Source organism: Dipteris shenzhenensis, chromosome 2 (assembly GCF_047967505.1).
Source record: "Dipteris shenzhenensis isolate YYH24624 ecotype China chromosome 2, Dip_SZ_1.0, whole genome shotgun sequence".
Classification (NCBI taxonomy): domain Eukaryota; kingdom Viridiplantae; phylum Streptophyta; class Polypodiopsida; order Gleicheniales; family Dipteridaceae; genus Dipteris; species Dipteris shenzhenensis.
Window position 1 is genome coordinate 48742740 of NC_141597.1, and position 17019 is coordinate 48759758.

Sequence of the window (17019 nt, forward strand, 5' to 3'; positions counted from 1 at the left end):
TCGAAGGTTAATGACTTGCTACTATTGTGGAAAGCTTGGACATTCCAATTTCATAAACGCCCATACACTAGTAGATTAATTCTACTATGTGAGGGACTGCAAGCAGCAAGGACATAGGTAAAGAGGATTGTCCCTACCACATGATGCAAATAGACCTTGACCCTATATACTACGGTGCTTCTACATAACTGCCCTTCAATTCAAGGCTCCGTCTTCAGATTTTCTGTACAAAAACGTACCCTTCCACGGGTGTGATTTTTTGGTGAGCTTATTGTCATGAGCTTTTTTTCAATTTTCATGAATATTGTGAGCTTTTCATTCACTCTTTCTAACCTCCCCATCTTTCGTATGGATTTCTAAGAAAAGCTCGCAAAAACAAAGGAAATGGTAGAAAAGCTCACATTAAAAAGCTCCCCCCTTCCACGTGTCCTGCGGACGCTAAAGATGACGAGGATGTTCGTGTCCGCTTTGCTTTGCTTTGCTTCTCCTTCGTTATCGTCTCAGCAATCTACACTGACCGTATCAAGCGATTCTTGCCTGTCAAAGTCGTCTTCCCATCTTCATACATCGTATCAAGCCTTTCGATCGAATTTGTTGCTGGTGATGTGCTGCTTTTGCTCTCCCGAATCGGTTTTTCTCCTCCCTCGTTGTCCCATGGAGAACTCATGCCTATTATGGACTTACAGGCACCAAAACCCCTGTTCCGACGCGTTTCGGAGGTGGTGGAATCACCGGCACCAGAATCCCTGTTTAGATTATTATCAAAGAGCCACGAGTTAGGCCCATTCACATCTGCATTGATCGTTCAAGGTCGATTTCTTGATGGTAATCTGCTGCTCCTTCCTCTTTTTCTTTCCCTCGAGTGCTACACATGTGCGATGAGTGCTACCAGCCTGTGCGGTTTGAGAGATTGCGATGACGTAAAGGATAGGGGCTCGTGACCAATTTGGAGTGCTAAGCCTGTGCGGTTTGGGCAATCGCCTTGACATAAACGATTCGGGGCGTGTGACCGCTTTTGATTGCTACACCTGTTTGGACAATTGCGTTAACATACAGGAGGATAGGGGGCTGTGCAATATGTGACACCAATGGGGGTGCCCAACCGGTCAGGAAGAAAAGTGTGTGTATTATGTGCGAGACACAGAGAGAGAGAGAGAGAGAGAGAGAGAGAGAGAGAGAGAGGGGGAGAAAATCATGCGTGTTGGTGTGTTTCAGACAGAGAGACAGAGAGACCGAGAGAGAGAGAGGAGGAGGAGGGGTAGGCGGAGGGGGCGGGGCTAGAAAGGTAGCCACCTTTTTGTCTGTTGGTTCCGTATATGTATACAGAGCACTTGATTCCCTTGTCATGCAGAGCCCTGGTTGCTTCCACAGGGAAGGAGAAACAATTGGGAAATTTAGAAAGGACCACTATACAGAGTCGCCGACTAAGTTCATTCAAAATTTTCAGACAATCTGATGCCCCTTTTTAGGTTGTTCCGTGCATTCCATAGGGCGACCACTAGAGGGATTTATTTGGCATTGATTAGGCTAGAGCAATCAAAGTGGCAAGACTCATCCAGTTTGGGGCGTCTTTTAGTGTGAAACTTTCCACCTTCCTATGAAGCGAAATTGCCCGGACATCTTGTGGATTCAGGATGCTCCTGATGATCCACTTTACGAGCCATTCTGTTTGCTGATTCTGACGCATCTTTTATTCCTAGCCCTCCATATTAGTGGGCAGAGTGGACCAAACCCATCTAACGTTGGGGAGGGTTGGGGAATGCCACTTGGTATTTGGATGTGTTACCTATTCAGTATAGGTTTAGTAACGTTGTGAATAGTCACTCTCGCAACTGCAATTCATATTGTTTGTTTGTGAAATTTGTCCAATGTGATGTGTTTGTGTATGAGTGCTAATGTTGTGAGAATTAAAATTTTCAACAATGCCCCGTGATAATGAAACTATTCATGTCATGAATTTTGGTCAAAGAGTTAGATGAAATATTTTAAGGGTGCCTGAGGAGGTCTATGTTGCTGCTATTATGTTTTTCTTATGACTGTCTGTGTAATAAATATATGCCAATATTCAATCAATACCATAGAAACGCTCAATGGTTATATTTTGATACATCTGTTTTTATAATGCAATGCTCTACCATGGGATCCTCTAACTTTTAGTTGTTCCCAATTACATTATGTGCATTTTTTATTCTTGTTTCATGCAATATTATAATAGCTCATTAAAAAAATGTGCCTGGCCATTAACTAAAATCTTCTGCTAGTATACAGCTGACATCTGCAATGCTCTCCTTCTCAAAAATATCAAATTCTGGTCAATATCTGGCTCATGTTTGGATACAAATGGCTTTCATATGGTAGAACACACGTACACAGTCCTCTGGAAAGAACAAGGAAGAAAAGAGTGTGTGTGTGTGTGTGTGTGTGTATGTGTGTGAGAGAGAGAGAAAGAGAGAGAGAGAGAGAAGAGAGAGAGAGAGAGAGAGAGAGAGAGAGAGATCTAATGCAATGCAGTTTTAGGCTATGGAGCTGCACAGGGTTTATTATGGGACTCCACAGAAAGTGAGTGAAAGGAAACGCCTTATTGATCTTTGTGCAGAGGAGCAAGTTCCTCTCTACAAAGCGATCAAGATTGATGTTGCTGAGGTGGTTGATCCAGTCCTACAATGTAATGAGACTCTCATAACACACACCAGGGTGAGGAATGATGCTGAAAAAAACCTGGCCCTTGCACAGGCAGGCTGTTCAGAGTTGGTGATAGTAGTGGAAGCTGTACTCATCATGGAGGAGAAACTCAATGCTGCATACCAAAGCATCAGCAACATGCAGATGTACGCTAGGAGTCTCGACCGCCTTCTTAGCAACATTAAGGAAAAAGATTCTTTGGGCAGCTTTGGTAGGTTATGCTTTGGAATCTTTACTGCATTGAAGGAAGAGTTTGTCACATCTACAAGCAAAATGGACCTACACTTGTGCAAGGAGGTTTTTGAACTTTCATGTGAGATGGCTTTGCTAGACCATCCTGATCTTCCGAATTTGAAGGATGCGTGCACATGGAGTGAGCACATCATCTTTGCATGGAGCGAAGTGTACAAAATGACGAAGCAGCGCCATCAAAAGTCGAATCCCTTTTCCTTCATTGCAGCAGACATTGAGACTGCGATAAATGCACTTAGTGTGCTGCAGTACGTGGCTCCAAAATATGAGTTGCTGAATCCCTTGATTCAGGCAACCATCCCTCTCATTTCTGACCTGATCAAGAAACAACAAGAAAAGGAGAAGAAATTGACCAGTGAGAACATAGTGGAGATGAACCGTGCTAGGATTCACTTCAAGCAACTTTTCAAGTAAGCCCTTCTGTTGTCTTGCATATTTCTCCTTCATTCTTCTTATGGTTAAAATGAATAGAACATGATGACATCTTGATCATTGTTGGAAATATTTGAATCTGAATGTCTTACTTGGATCAATGTATTATCAGGGGAGCTACAATAACAGAGGATGGAGTTTGGTGGCATGCTTGGGGAAGATATGGACAATAGAACAAGTCGATCCCATCAATAAGTAGTGTCTGATTATGGGAGGAGCAGCCCTTAGTAGAGGTTTATTGGGACCTCAGCAAGTGCATGCATCAGGTGTAGGATCCATCCTAATGGCCCCTGTAATGTGAGAGAGAATGCCTCACTCAACAGTATACCACCCCCCCCCCCCCCCCCATCAACAGAGCTCTTTTGGTGCAAAGTTTGTGTGGCTGGCAGCCTGGTAGCGGATCTCTTGCATGATTGCACGGTGAGCCGTGCACTTCAGCAGATGCAGATCAACGACATTTTGTGTGAGTCGCTTTCTTGAGTCACCATAGCATTGCCTATGGGACTGTAACATTACTGAGCATGTTTATCAGGGATGCCTATGTTCTTCACCAGGGCTCTTCTAGGTTGCCACTGCCTCTGCGTCCACATCGCCATCCAGGATGGTGATGCAGTTTGCATTGTGCTTGCTGAACGCAGCCTAGGGGCCCCCATTCCTATAGGGGGATCTCGTTTGGGAGATCATAGGCAGTATCAGAGCTTGACAGATCTCAAGTGCGCAAGCAGCTTTGTACCTAGTGCGCAAGCAGATGTCACTCCAGGCCATTTCAGCAGAGTCCCCAGAAGCATATACTGGCTATACTGCCCAACCAAACTGAGCTTCTTTTATATTAGATAGCAGATGCAATCAACCATGAGTTGGGTGGTTGCTGTATTTCAGCTCTCATTTGCAGGGTCCATTCACAGCATCTGCTTTATTTCAGCACTCATTTGCTGATGTGGCCTTCTCTGTACTTTGTTTCTTGTAATCATAATGTCCTTTCCTTGAAAAAAAAGCAGCTTTGTGAGCGCTTTTTTTTCCTTTGGTTAGCCAGCATGCAAGGCTGTGACCTTGCAGTTCGAGGAGAAAGGGCCATACTTGACATAATCGATTAACCTCTTGTTTGGAACTACTTGCTAATATAGACTTCAGCACTGGTGGCAAATATAGGACCCTCAGCAGAACCAGGTAGTATGGAAGCTTTAGCCGATGTAATCCTCCTCCAGTGGGTGATGCTGCATGCTGTGGTCAGTTATAATTGCTGATGGTACACATCAGTGCATCTAATTGAGTAGGGAACCTTGGTTGAAGGCATGCAATCTACTCAAGAAGACTGCCTTCTTACCTAGATGTGAGACAAATGCACGTTTTTTCTTGTTTGGAAAACTTGGGGTTTCATCATTATGTTGTAAACATGGGAGGTTTGAGGGCTAATTATTGACTCTTCTTTTTTGTATGGGCTTGAAGTAATAAAGCTTGAAGTGACTATTTCTGGCTACTTGGCATGATATGGAGCATTTGTTAGAAAATACCCAACGGAGGGTACACGCAGCGGAAGACTTATAGTAATGCCCAGGAGCTCACACAGTGTGCGGTGTGGGTGTGGAATCACAAACTTCTTTACTTATGTGCATTCAATAGGTGTGCAGACTCATCAATAGACAATGAACCAAACCAGATAGAGAAACCACCTTATAATATATTTCCGTCCACAACTATGGACACAATACAAAAGAGACAGATCCAGAGTCCCACCAATGGTGTGGTCCTCTGATCTTACCACAAAAGTCCTTCTCCTATCTGCTGGCTATCTCTAGACTAGAGTCCGCGTGCTCCACCTCGAGCGTAAGTAGACTTTCCGTCTAGAATGATCTTCTCCACCTTGCTGTCTGGAAACCAGTCTAGGTGGGCAGCTTCCTGCAAGCCAAGTCTGCAGCACAAGGTACTACTTTCTCCTCCTGGCTGTAGGCCCAAAGATAGCCCTGCTGCTGCTCCTTCTGCTGGTGGAATTGCTGCTCCAGATGATGATGAAATGAGGCCTGAATGGCCTCCTTATATAGGCCCCAAGGCCTGCACCAAAAAACCGACCAGTCTGTAAAAACCGACTCAGTCTGTAAAAACCGACTCAGTCTGTAAAAAACCGCCCTTAAAGGGCTCACAAGTCAGGCCTTTTATGGCCCAAACTTCCAGGGCTTTTGGCCCTCCATTCAAGGCAAATATGCAGCCTATAAAAGGCCTGCCACCTGCCCACTGACAGTCACATTCCTTGCTGCAGATCTGAGCCTGCACTCCCTGCCATGTCTGTGCCTGTGCAAACAGTGCGCCTCCATGTCCTAGACCCTCCGCAATCTGTCCCAGACTGTCTTGCTTCTGCTCCGTACTTTCTTGGCCCTGTGTCCTGCCCTTAACAGTCCTAGATGTGCTGCCCTCATGCCAGCCATGATGCTGTCTATGTGGCAGCCCCTTTCTCTCATTTTCTGTTGGGTTCTGCCCTAGGTCTCCCTCCCCCATGCTCTCCTCATATGGGGGCTTACAGATGGGGAGGTGACCTTTCCAACACCCCCTCTCACCGACACATCTCAGCCCAATGCCAACACGTCGATGAAGATGCTCCAGTAACTCCCTGGTCGTAGTCCTCTGGAACCTTTCGGTGTCGAAATCTTTTCCTGGCTTTTCATCCAGTGGCTCCTGCTCCACCAGGTCCAGTTCCGCTTCCGCACACCATCCTGGTACACAGGTCCGTCTCTGGTAGCACCTCCTGGTACCACCTCCTTCAGTCGCATTCCCGCCTCTGAACTTGAGCAACCCAGCCGTCACGATCTTCCAATCGTCCTCCTCATAATGAGTGAACATCCTGGAGTCTTCCAGGCACCATGCTCTGAGGGTCTGTTTCAACCCGTCCTTCCTTTGGCAAGGTCTGCAACCAATGAATATTTCCAGATAACCTGGACCACGAACTCTCGCTGAGTTCTCAAGCAGGTACTCTTCTGGCTTCAGTACTCTTTGTCCACCACCTTCTAGCAATCTGCGTCCGAGATTTGAAGAAGCACCAAAACTTCCCCTTCTGCCTTCGAAGAAGGCCAATTCCTTCCAATCTCTTATCACCTGAGACAAATGAAGAGCAGAATCTCTCCACAGCATGCTATAAAGGCTCAAATGCAAAATATCAAATACATACCAGACTGTTGTACTGCCTGAATGTTCGCTCTGAAAGCAAACCGTGTACCTCAATGAGGCACCCGCCAAGATCGTGTGTAATCCTGTACTGTCCCCTTCTGAAGTCCAGCATCCATCTGACCATGAGACCCCAGGGCTTTCTATGGAATCCACCCTCGTGTCAGTGTCAACAGCTACACACCTGGAAGGTACCAAGCGCTCCATACTGTCCTTCACCTTCACAAAGGCATCTGAGTCCTCGTCGACCCACATCTCTATGTCAGACATCCTTACTGTGATTTCGGGATCAACATACCTGACCTCGGTAACACTCGGTGATGTCACCAGGAACAAATCTTCGATTACCACATTAGTTTTGGCTTTTCCCTCTGAATCTGGGTCAGACTCCTGTTTGTTTTTCAGATCCGCCTTTTTCTTTCTGCAGTCCTTTGCAAAATGTCCGGGCGTATCACAATAGAAACACTTCTTCTTGTGCTTCCTCTTCGAAGTCCCCTCGTCATCAGAGTCATCTTTATTGGACTTGCCACTGTTAGGCTTGCCCTTTCCCTTACCTGCGGAATCCTTCACCAGCATCGCCTTGTCGTCTTTGTCCTCGTTGTAGAGCTTCTCCCGAGCTTCCTCCTGTAGCAGTAATGGACACAACTCCTCAAATGCATGAGGTTTGGTCCTCTGTCCTGCTGTCACAGCCGTAACAAAGCTCTTGAAACTCCGAGGCAGTCTCCTCGTACCATCAAGGCCAGATGGCATGAGTCTGTCTTCTGACCAATTGCTGCCAGCTGATCCCGCACCACCTTGGCCTTTGTCAAATGGCTGTGTACCGTATCGCCTTCTTCCATATCAAGATTGTAGAGTTGATGCTGAAGAAGCACGATCCGAGAGGTATTATCTGTCTCGTACAGATCCTTCAGGGTGGCCCACGCCTCTACTGACGTCTCGGCCAGCTGGATATGCGGAAGAACAGAGTCCGCCGTAGTCCCTATGATTATTGCCAGGGCATGGGCATCTCTTTCTTCCCAAGCTTCAAGCTCTTCTCTGTCTACTGCCATGAGTACCTTCCCTTTACTGTCCACCATGTCTTCCGGCTTCGACTCCTCTCCCGTGGTCAGCTTCCACAACTTCCGAGCCACTAAATGACTCCGGATCTTCACTTTCCAGATCGGGTAATTAGTCCCGTCCAGGTTTCGAGACTCTCCAAAGTTAGGGATAGTGAAAGAGAGAAAACTGGAGGAGGAGGAAGGGGGCTGAAGAGGCTGTCGACATCTCTGCTGTATATACCGCTCAGCAAAGTCAACCAAACTCAATTTCAGTAAACCAGAACTCTGAACGCACCTGACTGAACCTGAGTCACCCTCCTTCTCGCAAGGGCACAATCCTCCAGTCGTGGAAGTCGATTCCCTAGAGCTTCTGAATGAGGGTCGTCCTTCAGCAAGGTCCCTGCCTTCAGGCTCCCACACCTGTGAGCCTCCTACTTGGGCTCTGATACCAAGTTAGAAAATACCCAACGGAGGGTACACGCAGCGGAAGACTTATAGTAATGCCCAGGAGCTCACACAGTGTGCGGTGTGGGTGTGGAATCACAAACTTCTTTACTTATGTGCATTCAATAGGTGTGCAGACTCATCAATAGACAATGAACCAAACCAGATAGAGAAACCACCTTATAATATATTTCCGTCCACAACTATGGACACAATACAAAAGAGACAGATCCCAATGGTGTGGTCCTCTGATCTTACCACAAAAGTCCTTCTCCTATCTGTTGGCTATCTCTAGACTAGAGTCCGCGTGCTCCACCTCGAGCGTAAGTAGACTTTCCGTCTAGAATGATCTTCTCCACCTTGCTGTCTGGAAACCAGTCTAGGTGGGCAGCTTCCTGCAAGCCAAGTCTGCAGCACAAGGTACTACTTTCTCCTCCTGACTGTAGGCCCAAAGATAGCCCTGCTGCTGCTCCTTCTGCTGGTGGAATTGCTGCTCCAGATGATGATGAAATGAGGCCTGAATGGCCTCCTTATATAGGCCCCAAGGCCTGCACCAAAAAACCGACCAGTCTGTAAAAACCGACTCAGTCTGTAAAAAACCGCCCTTAAAGGGCTCACAAGTCAGGCCTTTTATGGCCCAAACTTCCAGGGCTTTTGGCCCTCCGTTCAAGGCAAATATGCAGCCTATAAAAGGCCTGCCACCTGCCCACTGACAGTCACATTCCTTGCTGCAGATCTGAGCCTGCACTCCCTGCCATGTCTGTGCCTGTGCAAACAGTGCGCCTCCATGTCCTAGACCCTCCGCAATCCATCCCAGACTGTCTTGCTTCTGCTCCGTACTTTCCTGGCCCTGTGTCCTGCCCTTAACAGTCCTAGATGTGCTGCCCTCATGCCAGCCATGATGCTGTCTATGTGGCAGCCCCTTTCTCTCATTTTCTGTTGGGTTCTGCCCTAGGTCTCCCTCCCCCATGCTCTCCTCATATGGGGGCTTACAGATGGGGAGGTGACCTTTCCAACACCCCCTCTCACCGACACATCTCAGCCCAATGCCAACACGTCGATGAAGATGCTCCAGTAACTCCCTGGTCGTAGTCCTCTGGAACCTTTCGGTGTCGAAATCTTTTCCTGGCTTTTCATCCAGTGGCTCCTGCTCCACCAGGTCCAGTTCCGCTTCCGCACACCATCCTGGTACACAGGTCCGTCTCTGGTAGCACCTCCTGGTACCACCTCCTTCAGTCGCATTCCCGCCTCTGAACTTGAGCAACCCAGCCGTCACGATCTTCCAATCGTCCTCCTCATAATGAGTGAACATCCTGGAGTCTTCCAGGCACCATGCTCTGAGGGTCTGTTTCAACCCGTCCTTCCTTTGGCAAGGTCTGCAACCAATGAATATTTCCAGATAACCTGGACCACGAACTCTCGCTGAGTTCTCAAGCAGGTACTCTTCTGGCTTCAGTACTCTTTGTCCACCACCTTCTAGCAATCTGCGTCCGAGATTTGAAGAAGCACCAAAACTTCCCCTTCTGCCTTCGAAGAAGGCCAATTCCTTCCAATCTCTTATCACCTGAGACAAATGAAGAGCAGAATCTCTCCACAGCATGCTATAAAGGCTCAAATGCAAAATATCAAATACATACCAGACTGTTGTACTGCCTGAATGTTCGCTCTGAAAGCAAACCGTGTACCTCAATGAGGCACCCGCCAAGATCGTGTGTAATCCTGTACTGTCCCCTTCTGAAGTCCAGCATCCATCTGACCATGAGACCCCAGGGCTTTCTATGGAATCCACCCTCGTGTCAGTGTCAACAGCTACACACCTGGAAGGTACCAAGCGCTCCATACTGTCCTTCACCTTCACAAAGGCATCTGAGTCCTCGTCGACCCACATCTCTATGTCAGACATCCTTACTGTGATTTCGGGATCAACATACCTGACCTCGGTAACACTCGGTGATGTCACCAGGAACAAATCTTCGATTACCACATTAGTTTTGGCTTTTCCCTCTGAATCTGGGTCAGACTCCTGTTTGTTTTTCAGATCCGCCTTTTTCTTTCTGCAGTCCTTTGCAAAATGTCCGGGCGTATCACAATAGAAACACTTCTTCTTGTGCTTCCTCTTCGAAGTCCCCTCGCCATCAGAGTCATCTTTATTGGACTTGTCACTGTTAGGCTTGCCCTTTCCCTTACCTGCGGAATCCTTCACCAGCATCGCCTTGTCGTCTTTGTCCTCGTTGTAGAGCTTCTCCCGATCTTCCTCCTGTAGCAGTAATGGACACAACTCCTCAAATGTCAGAGGTTTGGTCCTCTGTCCTGCTGTCACAGATGTAACAAAGCTCTTGAAACTCCGAGGCAGTCTCCTCAGTACCATCAAGGCTAGATGGCATGAGTCTGTCTTCTGACCAGTTGCTGCCAGCTGATCCCGCACCACCTTGACCTTTGTCAAATGGCTGTGTACCGTATCGCCTTCTTCCATATCAAGATTGTAGAGTTGATGTTGAAGAAGCACGATCCGGGAGGTATTATCTGTCTCGTACAGATCCTTCAGGGTGGCCCACGCCTCTACTGACGTCTCGGCCAGCTGGATATGCGGAAGAACAGAGTCCGCCGTAGTCCCTATGATTATTGCCAGGGCATGGGCATCTCTTTCTTCCCAAGCTTCAAGCTCTTCTCTGTCTACTGCCATGAGTACCTTCCCTTTACTGTCCACCATGTCTTCCGGCTTCGACTCCTCTCCCGTGGTCAGCTTCCACAACTTCCGAGCCACTAAATGACTCCGGATCTTCACTTTCCAGATCGGGTAATTAGTCCCGTCCAGGTTCCGAGACTCTCCAAAGTTAGGGATAGTGAAAGAGAGAAAACTGGAGGAGGAGGAAGGGATAGCAGGGGCTGAAGAGGCTGTCGACATCTCTGCTGTATATACCACTCAGCAAAGTCAACCAAACTCAATTTCAGTAAACTAGAACTCTGAACGCACCTGACTGAACCTGAGTCACCCTCCTTCTCGCAAGGGCACAATCCTCCAGTCGTGGAAGTCGATTCCCTAGAGCTTCTGAATGAGGGTCGTCCTTCAGCAAGGTCCCTGCCTTCAGGCTCCCACACCTGTGAGCCTCCTACTTGGGCTCTGATACCAAGTTAGAAAATACCCAACGGAGGGTACACGCAGCGGAAGACTTATAGTAATGCCCAGGAGCTCACACAGTGTGCAGTGTGGGTGTGGAATCACAAACTTCTTTACTTATGTGCATTCAATAGGTGTGCAGACTCATCAATAGACAATGAACCAAACCAGATAGAGAAACCACCTTATAATATATTTCCGTCCACAACTATGGACACAATACAAAAGAGACAGATCTAGAGTCCCACCAATGGTGTGGTCCTCTGATCTTACCACAAAAGTCCTTCTCCTATCTGCTGGCTATCTCTAGACTAGAGTCCACGTGCTCCACCTCGAGCGTAAGTAGACTTTCCGTCTAGAATGATCTTCTCCACCTTGCTGTCTGGAAACCAGTCTAGGTGGGCAGCTTCCTGCAAGCCAAGTCTGCAGCACAAGGTACTACTTTCTCCTCCTGACTGTAGGCCCAAAGATAGCCCTGCTGCTGCTCCTTCTGCTGGTGGAATTGCTGCTCCAGATGATGATGAAATGAGGCCTGAATGGCCTCCTTATATAGGCCCCAAGGCCTGCACCAAAAAACCGACCAGTCTGTAAAAACCGACTCGGTCTGTAAAAAACCGCCCTTAAAGGGCTCACAAGTCAGGCCTTTTATGGCCGAAACTTCCAGGGCTTTGGGCCCTCCATTCAAGGCAAATATGCAGCCTATAAAAGGCCTGCCACCTGCCCACTGACAGTCACATTCCTTGCTGCAGATCTGAGCCTGCACTCCCTGCCATGTCTGTGCCTGTGCAAACAGTGCGCCTCCATGTCCTAGACCCTCCGCAATCTGTCCCAGACTGTCTTGCTTCTGCTCCGTACTTTCCTGGCCCTGTGTCCTGCCCTTAACAGTCCTAGATGTGCTGCCCTCATGCCAGCCATGATGCTGTCTATGTGGCAGCCCCTTTCTCTCATTTTCTGTTGGGTTCTGCCCTAGGTCTCCCTCCCCCATGCTCTCCTCATATGGGGGTGACAGATGGGAAGGTGACCTTTCCAACAGCATTTGTATGTAAACATGCTATACATGTCAAAACAAGGTTTTCTAGAGAAACTTCTCTTCAGTGCATTCTGGGAAAGGGCACTTTCTTCCAAGATTTACTGATGAAGTGATTTGTATTTTGACAGGTAGCAGGAGTGCAGTTGATACTATAACTCACCACCTTCGACTTCTGTGGAGATTCAGATGCGATTCCAAAATTTTTGGCAAAGAGTGTACAATTCATGGGTGCTTTAGTTGCCTTCTAGACTAATGCATGGACAGCAGATGTGGCACACTCTAGCTTTTACAGTGATGGGCAAAGAGTGTACAATCCATGGGTGCTTTAGTTGCCTTCTAGACTAATGCATGGATAGCAGATGTGGCACACTCTAGCTTTTACAGTGATGGGCAAAGAAAACTTTTTCCAGTGTTGTGCTGTTTTTATCATCAGGACGTCAAGGTTCAAGGTTGAATTTGAAAAAGATATGCTTTTAAGATTGTAGATATTTCAGTGGTCAATAACTCGTTACATTATTTTTTTCAGAGTCTTGGAAACTAAATAAATGCCTACATTTAGTCTTCATGTGACTGAGAACCAGGGAAGAGGCTTACGCAATGCATCCTATTTAAGACTGGATCCCTAGCTCGAAATTAGGAAGGGGTGCCCACTTGCTATTTATGTTCTTTAGTTTTCTCAAATTGCTATCTTAAATTTATCCATACCTAGTTGAGAGCCCTTTGATAGGGATATATTCTAGAGGTATAAAAATTCCGCTGTCCAGACTTTGTGAAGAAGAATGCTCCAGTAACATGTCTTATGTCTAAGGGTGCAGGGGACCTAATGACCTTGTGCGCGTATGTTGGATCCCTGCCCACAGTCACGACTCCCCTACACAATAAGCTGTGGGTAAAGGAAAAGAACCTCTTGCCATGTCCAACTTTCCTTGTTCCTTTTCAAGCGTTTCCACTAACAACATCACCTAAATGCATACTTGAATCATCCTCCTCTCATATCTAAGGTAATGCTTGTGAGCATTCTCTGTCCTCTTGTAGATTGAGTTTTTCCGTCCTTCCAAGTTTTTACTCTCTTTTGTGTGTCATATTATTAGGAAATGTAGGTGTACATAAATTGGCAATCAATTTAAGGCACACATGTTGCATATTCTAGCTTCTTTCTTTTTCATGTATACATCTTATAAATTGAAGGCATGTAAACACTTCACACGTAATTGCCTTGTAAAATGCATTCCTTGTCAAAAGTGCATGCATCTAGGAAGAGGTGGGTCAATTAAGTAATCAGAAACACAAAGCTTACTAGCTTGTGGACGCATATGCTTGCTACTCACCTTTCATGACTATAATAGAAGATAGAAGGGGAAAGAAGGGATGCTATGGGGAGTTGGAAACCTCCAAGATGCTTGATTTTGCTACAATTTTTTATATGCACATTGATGAACATACAATGCCAAATAGAGGAGATCTTTACATGGCCAACCTAGGCCAAGTTTTGAATCTCTCAACCCTTGTTGAGCCACATGTCATGTTTTGATTTTTTGATTGTATTTTAATCTTACAGTAGAAATTACAAAGCTATAGCTACAAATGGAAGAAAAGCAAAGTACAAATGCAAAAGCTAAAAGAAAAGAAAAGATTTATGCGAAAACCAAAGCAATATGTAATATTAAGTTTGCTTTGCAAGAGGAGCATAGGAATACCCAAGCTTCCGAGTTTTTTTTCTTTTCGTGATTTGGTTTTTTCCTATTACGTTTCCTTGCTCTTATGTGCTAGAAGCCCAACGTTCATCTTTTCTTTCCTAAGCTCCATTGAGCTTGGTTGTGGCCAAACATGTCAAGGTGATTGCTGTCATAATAGAGTTGAAGATGGGATTTGGCAATGGGAAAAAATCATGTCAAGACGTCTTGGTGGTGATTTGTTTGTGGTTTGTTGGCACAACAAAAGAAAGATCCATTTGCTTGTATAATGGTCCCTTGAATGAAAATCATGATGCTTTAGGTCTCTACCATCTAATGAGGATTGTCACACTTGTGACTATTATTGTTGTTTGAGAATTCTTCATGCATTTGCTTTTATAATGATCCCTTGAATGAGAATCGTGATGCTTTAGGTCTCTCCACCTTGTCAAGATTGTCACATGTATATTATGTTTGTTTGAAATTCTTGATGCAACTGGTTCCATTTCTAAAGCCATCTCCGATAGCAAGATTTGTTTGAAGGTGATGTAGGTATTGCTCCTCTTGGATCCAATATGTACCTACGAGGAAAGGATAAGAAATTCCCTCAAAAGACCAGGATCCTTCCTTTGGTTTGGACGTAGTACATGTTTGGGAGATCCAATTGCCTTGATGATGAATGAGTAGGATGCCTTGAACACATGATAGTAAAACTGGCCAAAAAGTATTGGTGGCAAGTGATAAAATTAACAATTTGTGTAGTACCTCAATGGTTGGTACTATTTGTTCATTTCTACCAATATCTTTCAAAATATTATTTAGCCGATGTGCCATTCAAGGAGTGAAGCATATATGAGGATAGATGTTCTCAATAATCTTGCTTGCAACCCTATTGGCAATTGTCACCATCTAAACAAATTACACCACATTATTTGCACTCATACACAATTGCCTCCATCCAAATGGTAGCCAAATTGTATGCAATATTTTCTTGTGAATTATCAATGGCTTTTATGAAAAAGCTTCTCTCTCTTAAAAATGCAATGATGCCTTGAATAGAGCAGTTCCTATTATCACTCCATCCATCTTCGATGATTGTGACACCACATCTCTGCCATATCTCTAATTGGAGTCAATGCTTGCTCTATGGTTGACTTCTTTGATTGCAAGAATGTAGTGCACAAGGCCTTAGATGAGGGATGAGTATATGATGCTCCAAAATTTGCAAAATCTCCTTCACCATATCAATGAAGTAAGGATCACATGCTTTTACCATTGACACACCTGCACCATAAAAGAAATGAGACATTGTTGCTCTACCATTAATTCTCAAAGAAGAGCTACGTGTCGCTCTTCTATGTGCATCTAAACCTTGGCTTCCCCTCTACCACCAAACAATGGTGCTGACAAAGATGTAGTAATAGAAGCAATTGTAGAAGAACTTGCATCACGATCATCTGTCAATGAGCTTGCTCTAGGATCAAGCATCACAGCCCATGCAAATGCACCATCAACCTATCTACAAAAGTATGCAAACATGCCATCTCTATAGTTAACAATGATGGGAAAATAGAGATGCCATTATACTGCACTTCCAATAAATGAGCCCGCACTCTATTTGCACCTTTACTCTTGGTTGCATGGCAACTATTGCATGTTTACTTGTGTGTTGTTGGGATATATAGAGCCAAAGAAATCCGGGATGAGCCTTGGGTACTTTTTACTCCAGTTAGCGGAGGTTTTTACCCCTTGGCTTAGTAATGGTCCACATGACCTTGTAATAGTGTAGTAGTTCTATATTTATATGCTTATTAGGCACTTTGTGCTTAATCTTAGCAAGCACTAAACCCTATCCTATGTAGGGTTTCCTCATGTTCTCACTTCTTGCAATCTACGTATTCAACTTCAACCTTCACTGTGTGCTTCCTCTTGCTCTTTGCATCCTCATAACCTTCATCTGGTATTTGAGTGCGGTGTCCTACACACCCAAGCATCCCCGTCAGCTTCCTGATCAGGAAGAGCTCACAAAAATGCTGATTTCAGATCTGTACCTTATGTCCTAGAACTCGCCGCTAGCCTTGGAGGCATTCTGGATTCATTTTTAGCACTTTCATCATGAAAGATCATACATAAGAGCTGATTTCTATTGGGGCGACTTCTCTTGTGTAAGAATCGTCAAAGTTTTGGCTGTATTTGAGTTGCTGCAGCACTATTTTCACTCATTGAGGCCTCAAATTTGCACTTGGGGGCATTCAGATAGCTCAAAAACTAAAAATGCCCAATCGCCCATTCTTCTGGAGCTTCCTAGAGGACACAAATGCAGAAATAAGTCTCTGAACAGCTCCTATTTTCTGTGTTTCTTTCAGAATTAGCTTGTTGATTGCTCCAAACAACTTGAAATTGTAGATTTCCCATCTTTTTGGCTTGTGGGTGCTCCAGGTACTCGGTGCAAGTGATTTATAGTAGTCTTATGCTTGTAGGTTGCTCCACATTTGGGGATTTTGCCAAAAAGAGTACAATCCTTGCATTGAGATCAACAAATAAGACGGCTATAACCATTCGAAGATGAGGCAAATTGATTGTGTCAAATCCTCTCGGAATGTCAAAGTCTTGTTTTTGTTGCCAGACGTGTTTATCTAGCTAATAGGGTGTCGACTCGTACACATACAATCTGAAGTTGCCATCAGAATGCAATGTCAAGAACCTAGAAGGTGATTCTCAAAGTTCTACTTTGATTTTGTTATTTCAGAAGAACAAATGCCTCAAGAGAGGATAGAGCATGCTAATTTCTACAAGGTTTAAAGGGGATATGGTGACGGTAAGGGATGTAGTAGTTGACGTATTGAGAGTTGTAGTTAGAAATCATCCATAATTGGAGGTTTTCGAAGTCATAGTTGATGGCAATAGTCATTGAAGAAGCTTGTATTTGTGATACCCCAAGAAGCTTACTGATTGAAAACTAATGTGAAGGGCTTTTGTTGTGACTAAAGAGAAATTATGAATGATCTAAGGCATTGCTGGGATGTACCATGATGATGAACATAATGATCTTATAGAGAGAACTAAACAAAGGAGTAGTAGCATGATTGTAGAGGAGGGTGCCAACAAATTGTTCCAAGAGCATATTGAGAGTGCTCATGAGCCCCTATTCTAAATGCTTTCAATTATTTGTCATAGAATGGACCTACGATCTAGAGT

At 45.3% G+C, this 17019-nt stretch overlaps 1 protein-coding gene across 2 annotated transcripts; it reads left to right on the plus strand.

The window, feature by feature from the left end:
* Window positions 1-471: 471 nt before the first annotated feature.
* LOC147904897 (uncharacterized) lies at window positions 472-12995 on the plus strand. 2 transcript variants are annotated; one of them, XM_087396929.1, is made up of 4 exons: window positions 472-600; window positions 687-825; window positions 2512-3344; window positions 12277-12995. In XM_087396929.1, exons 3-4 carry the CDS (start codon window positions 2521-2523, stop codon window positions 12278-12280), a joined length of 828 nt encoding a protein of 275 aa, XP_087253055.1. In that variant the 5' UTR covers window positions 472-600; window positions 687-825; window positions 2512-2520; the 3' UTR covers window positions 12281-12995. The 2 variants fall into 2 exon arrangements, with proteins under 2 accessions (XP_087253055.1, XP_087253046.1); XM_087396920.1 differs by having other exon boundaries at window positions 2518-3344.
* The last annotated feature ends 4024 nt before the right edge of the window (window positions 12996-17019 follow it).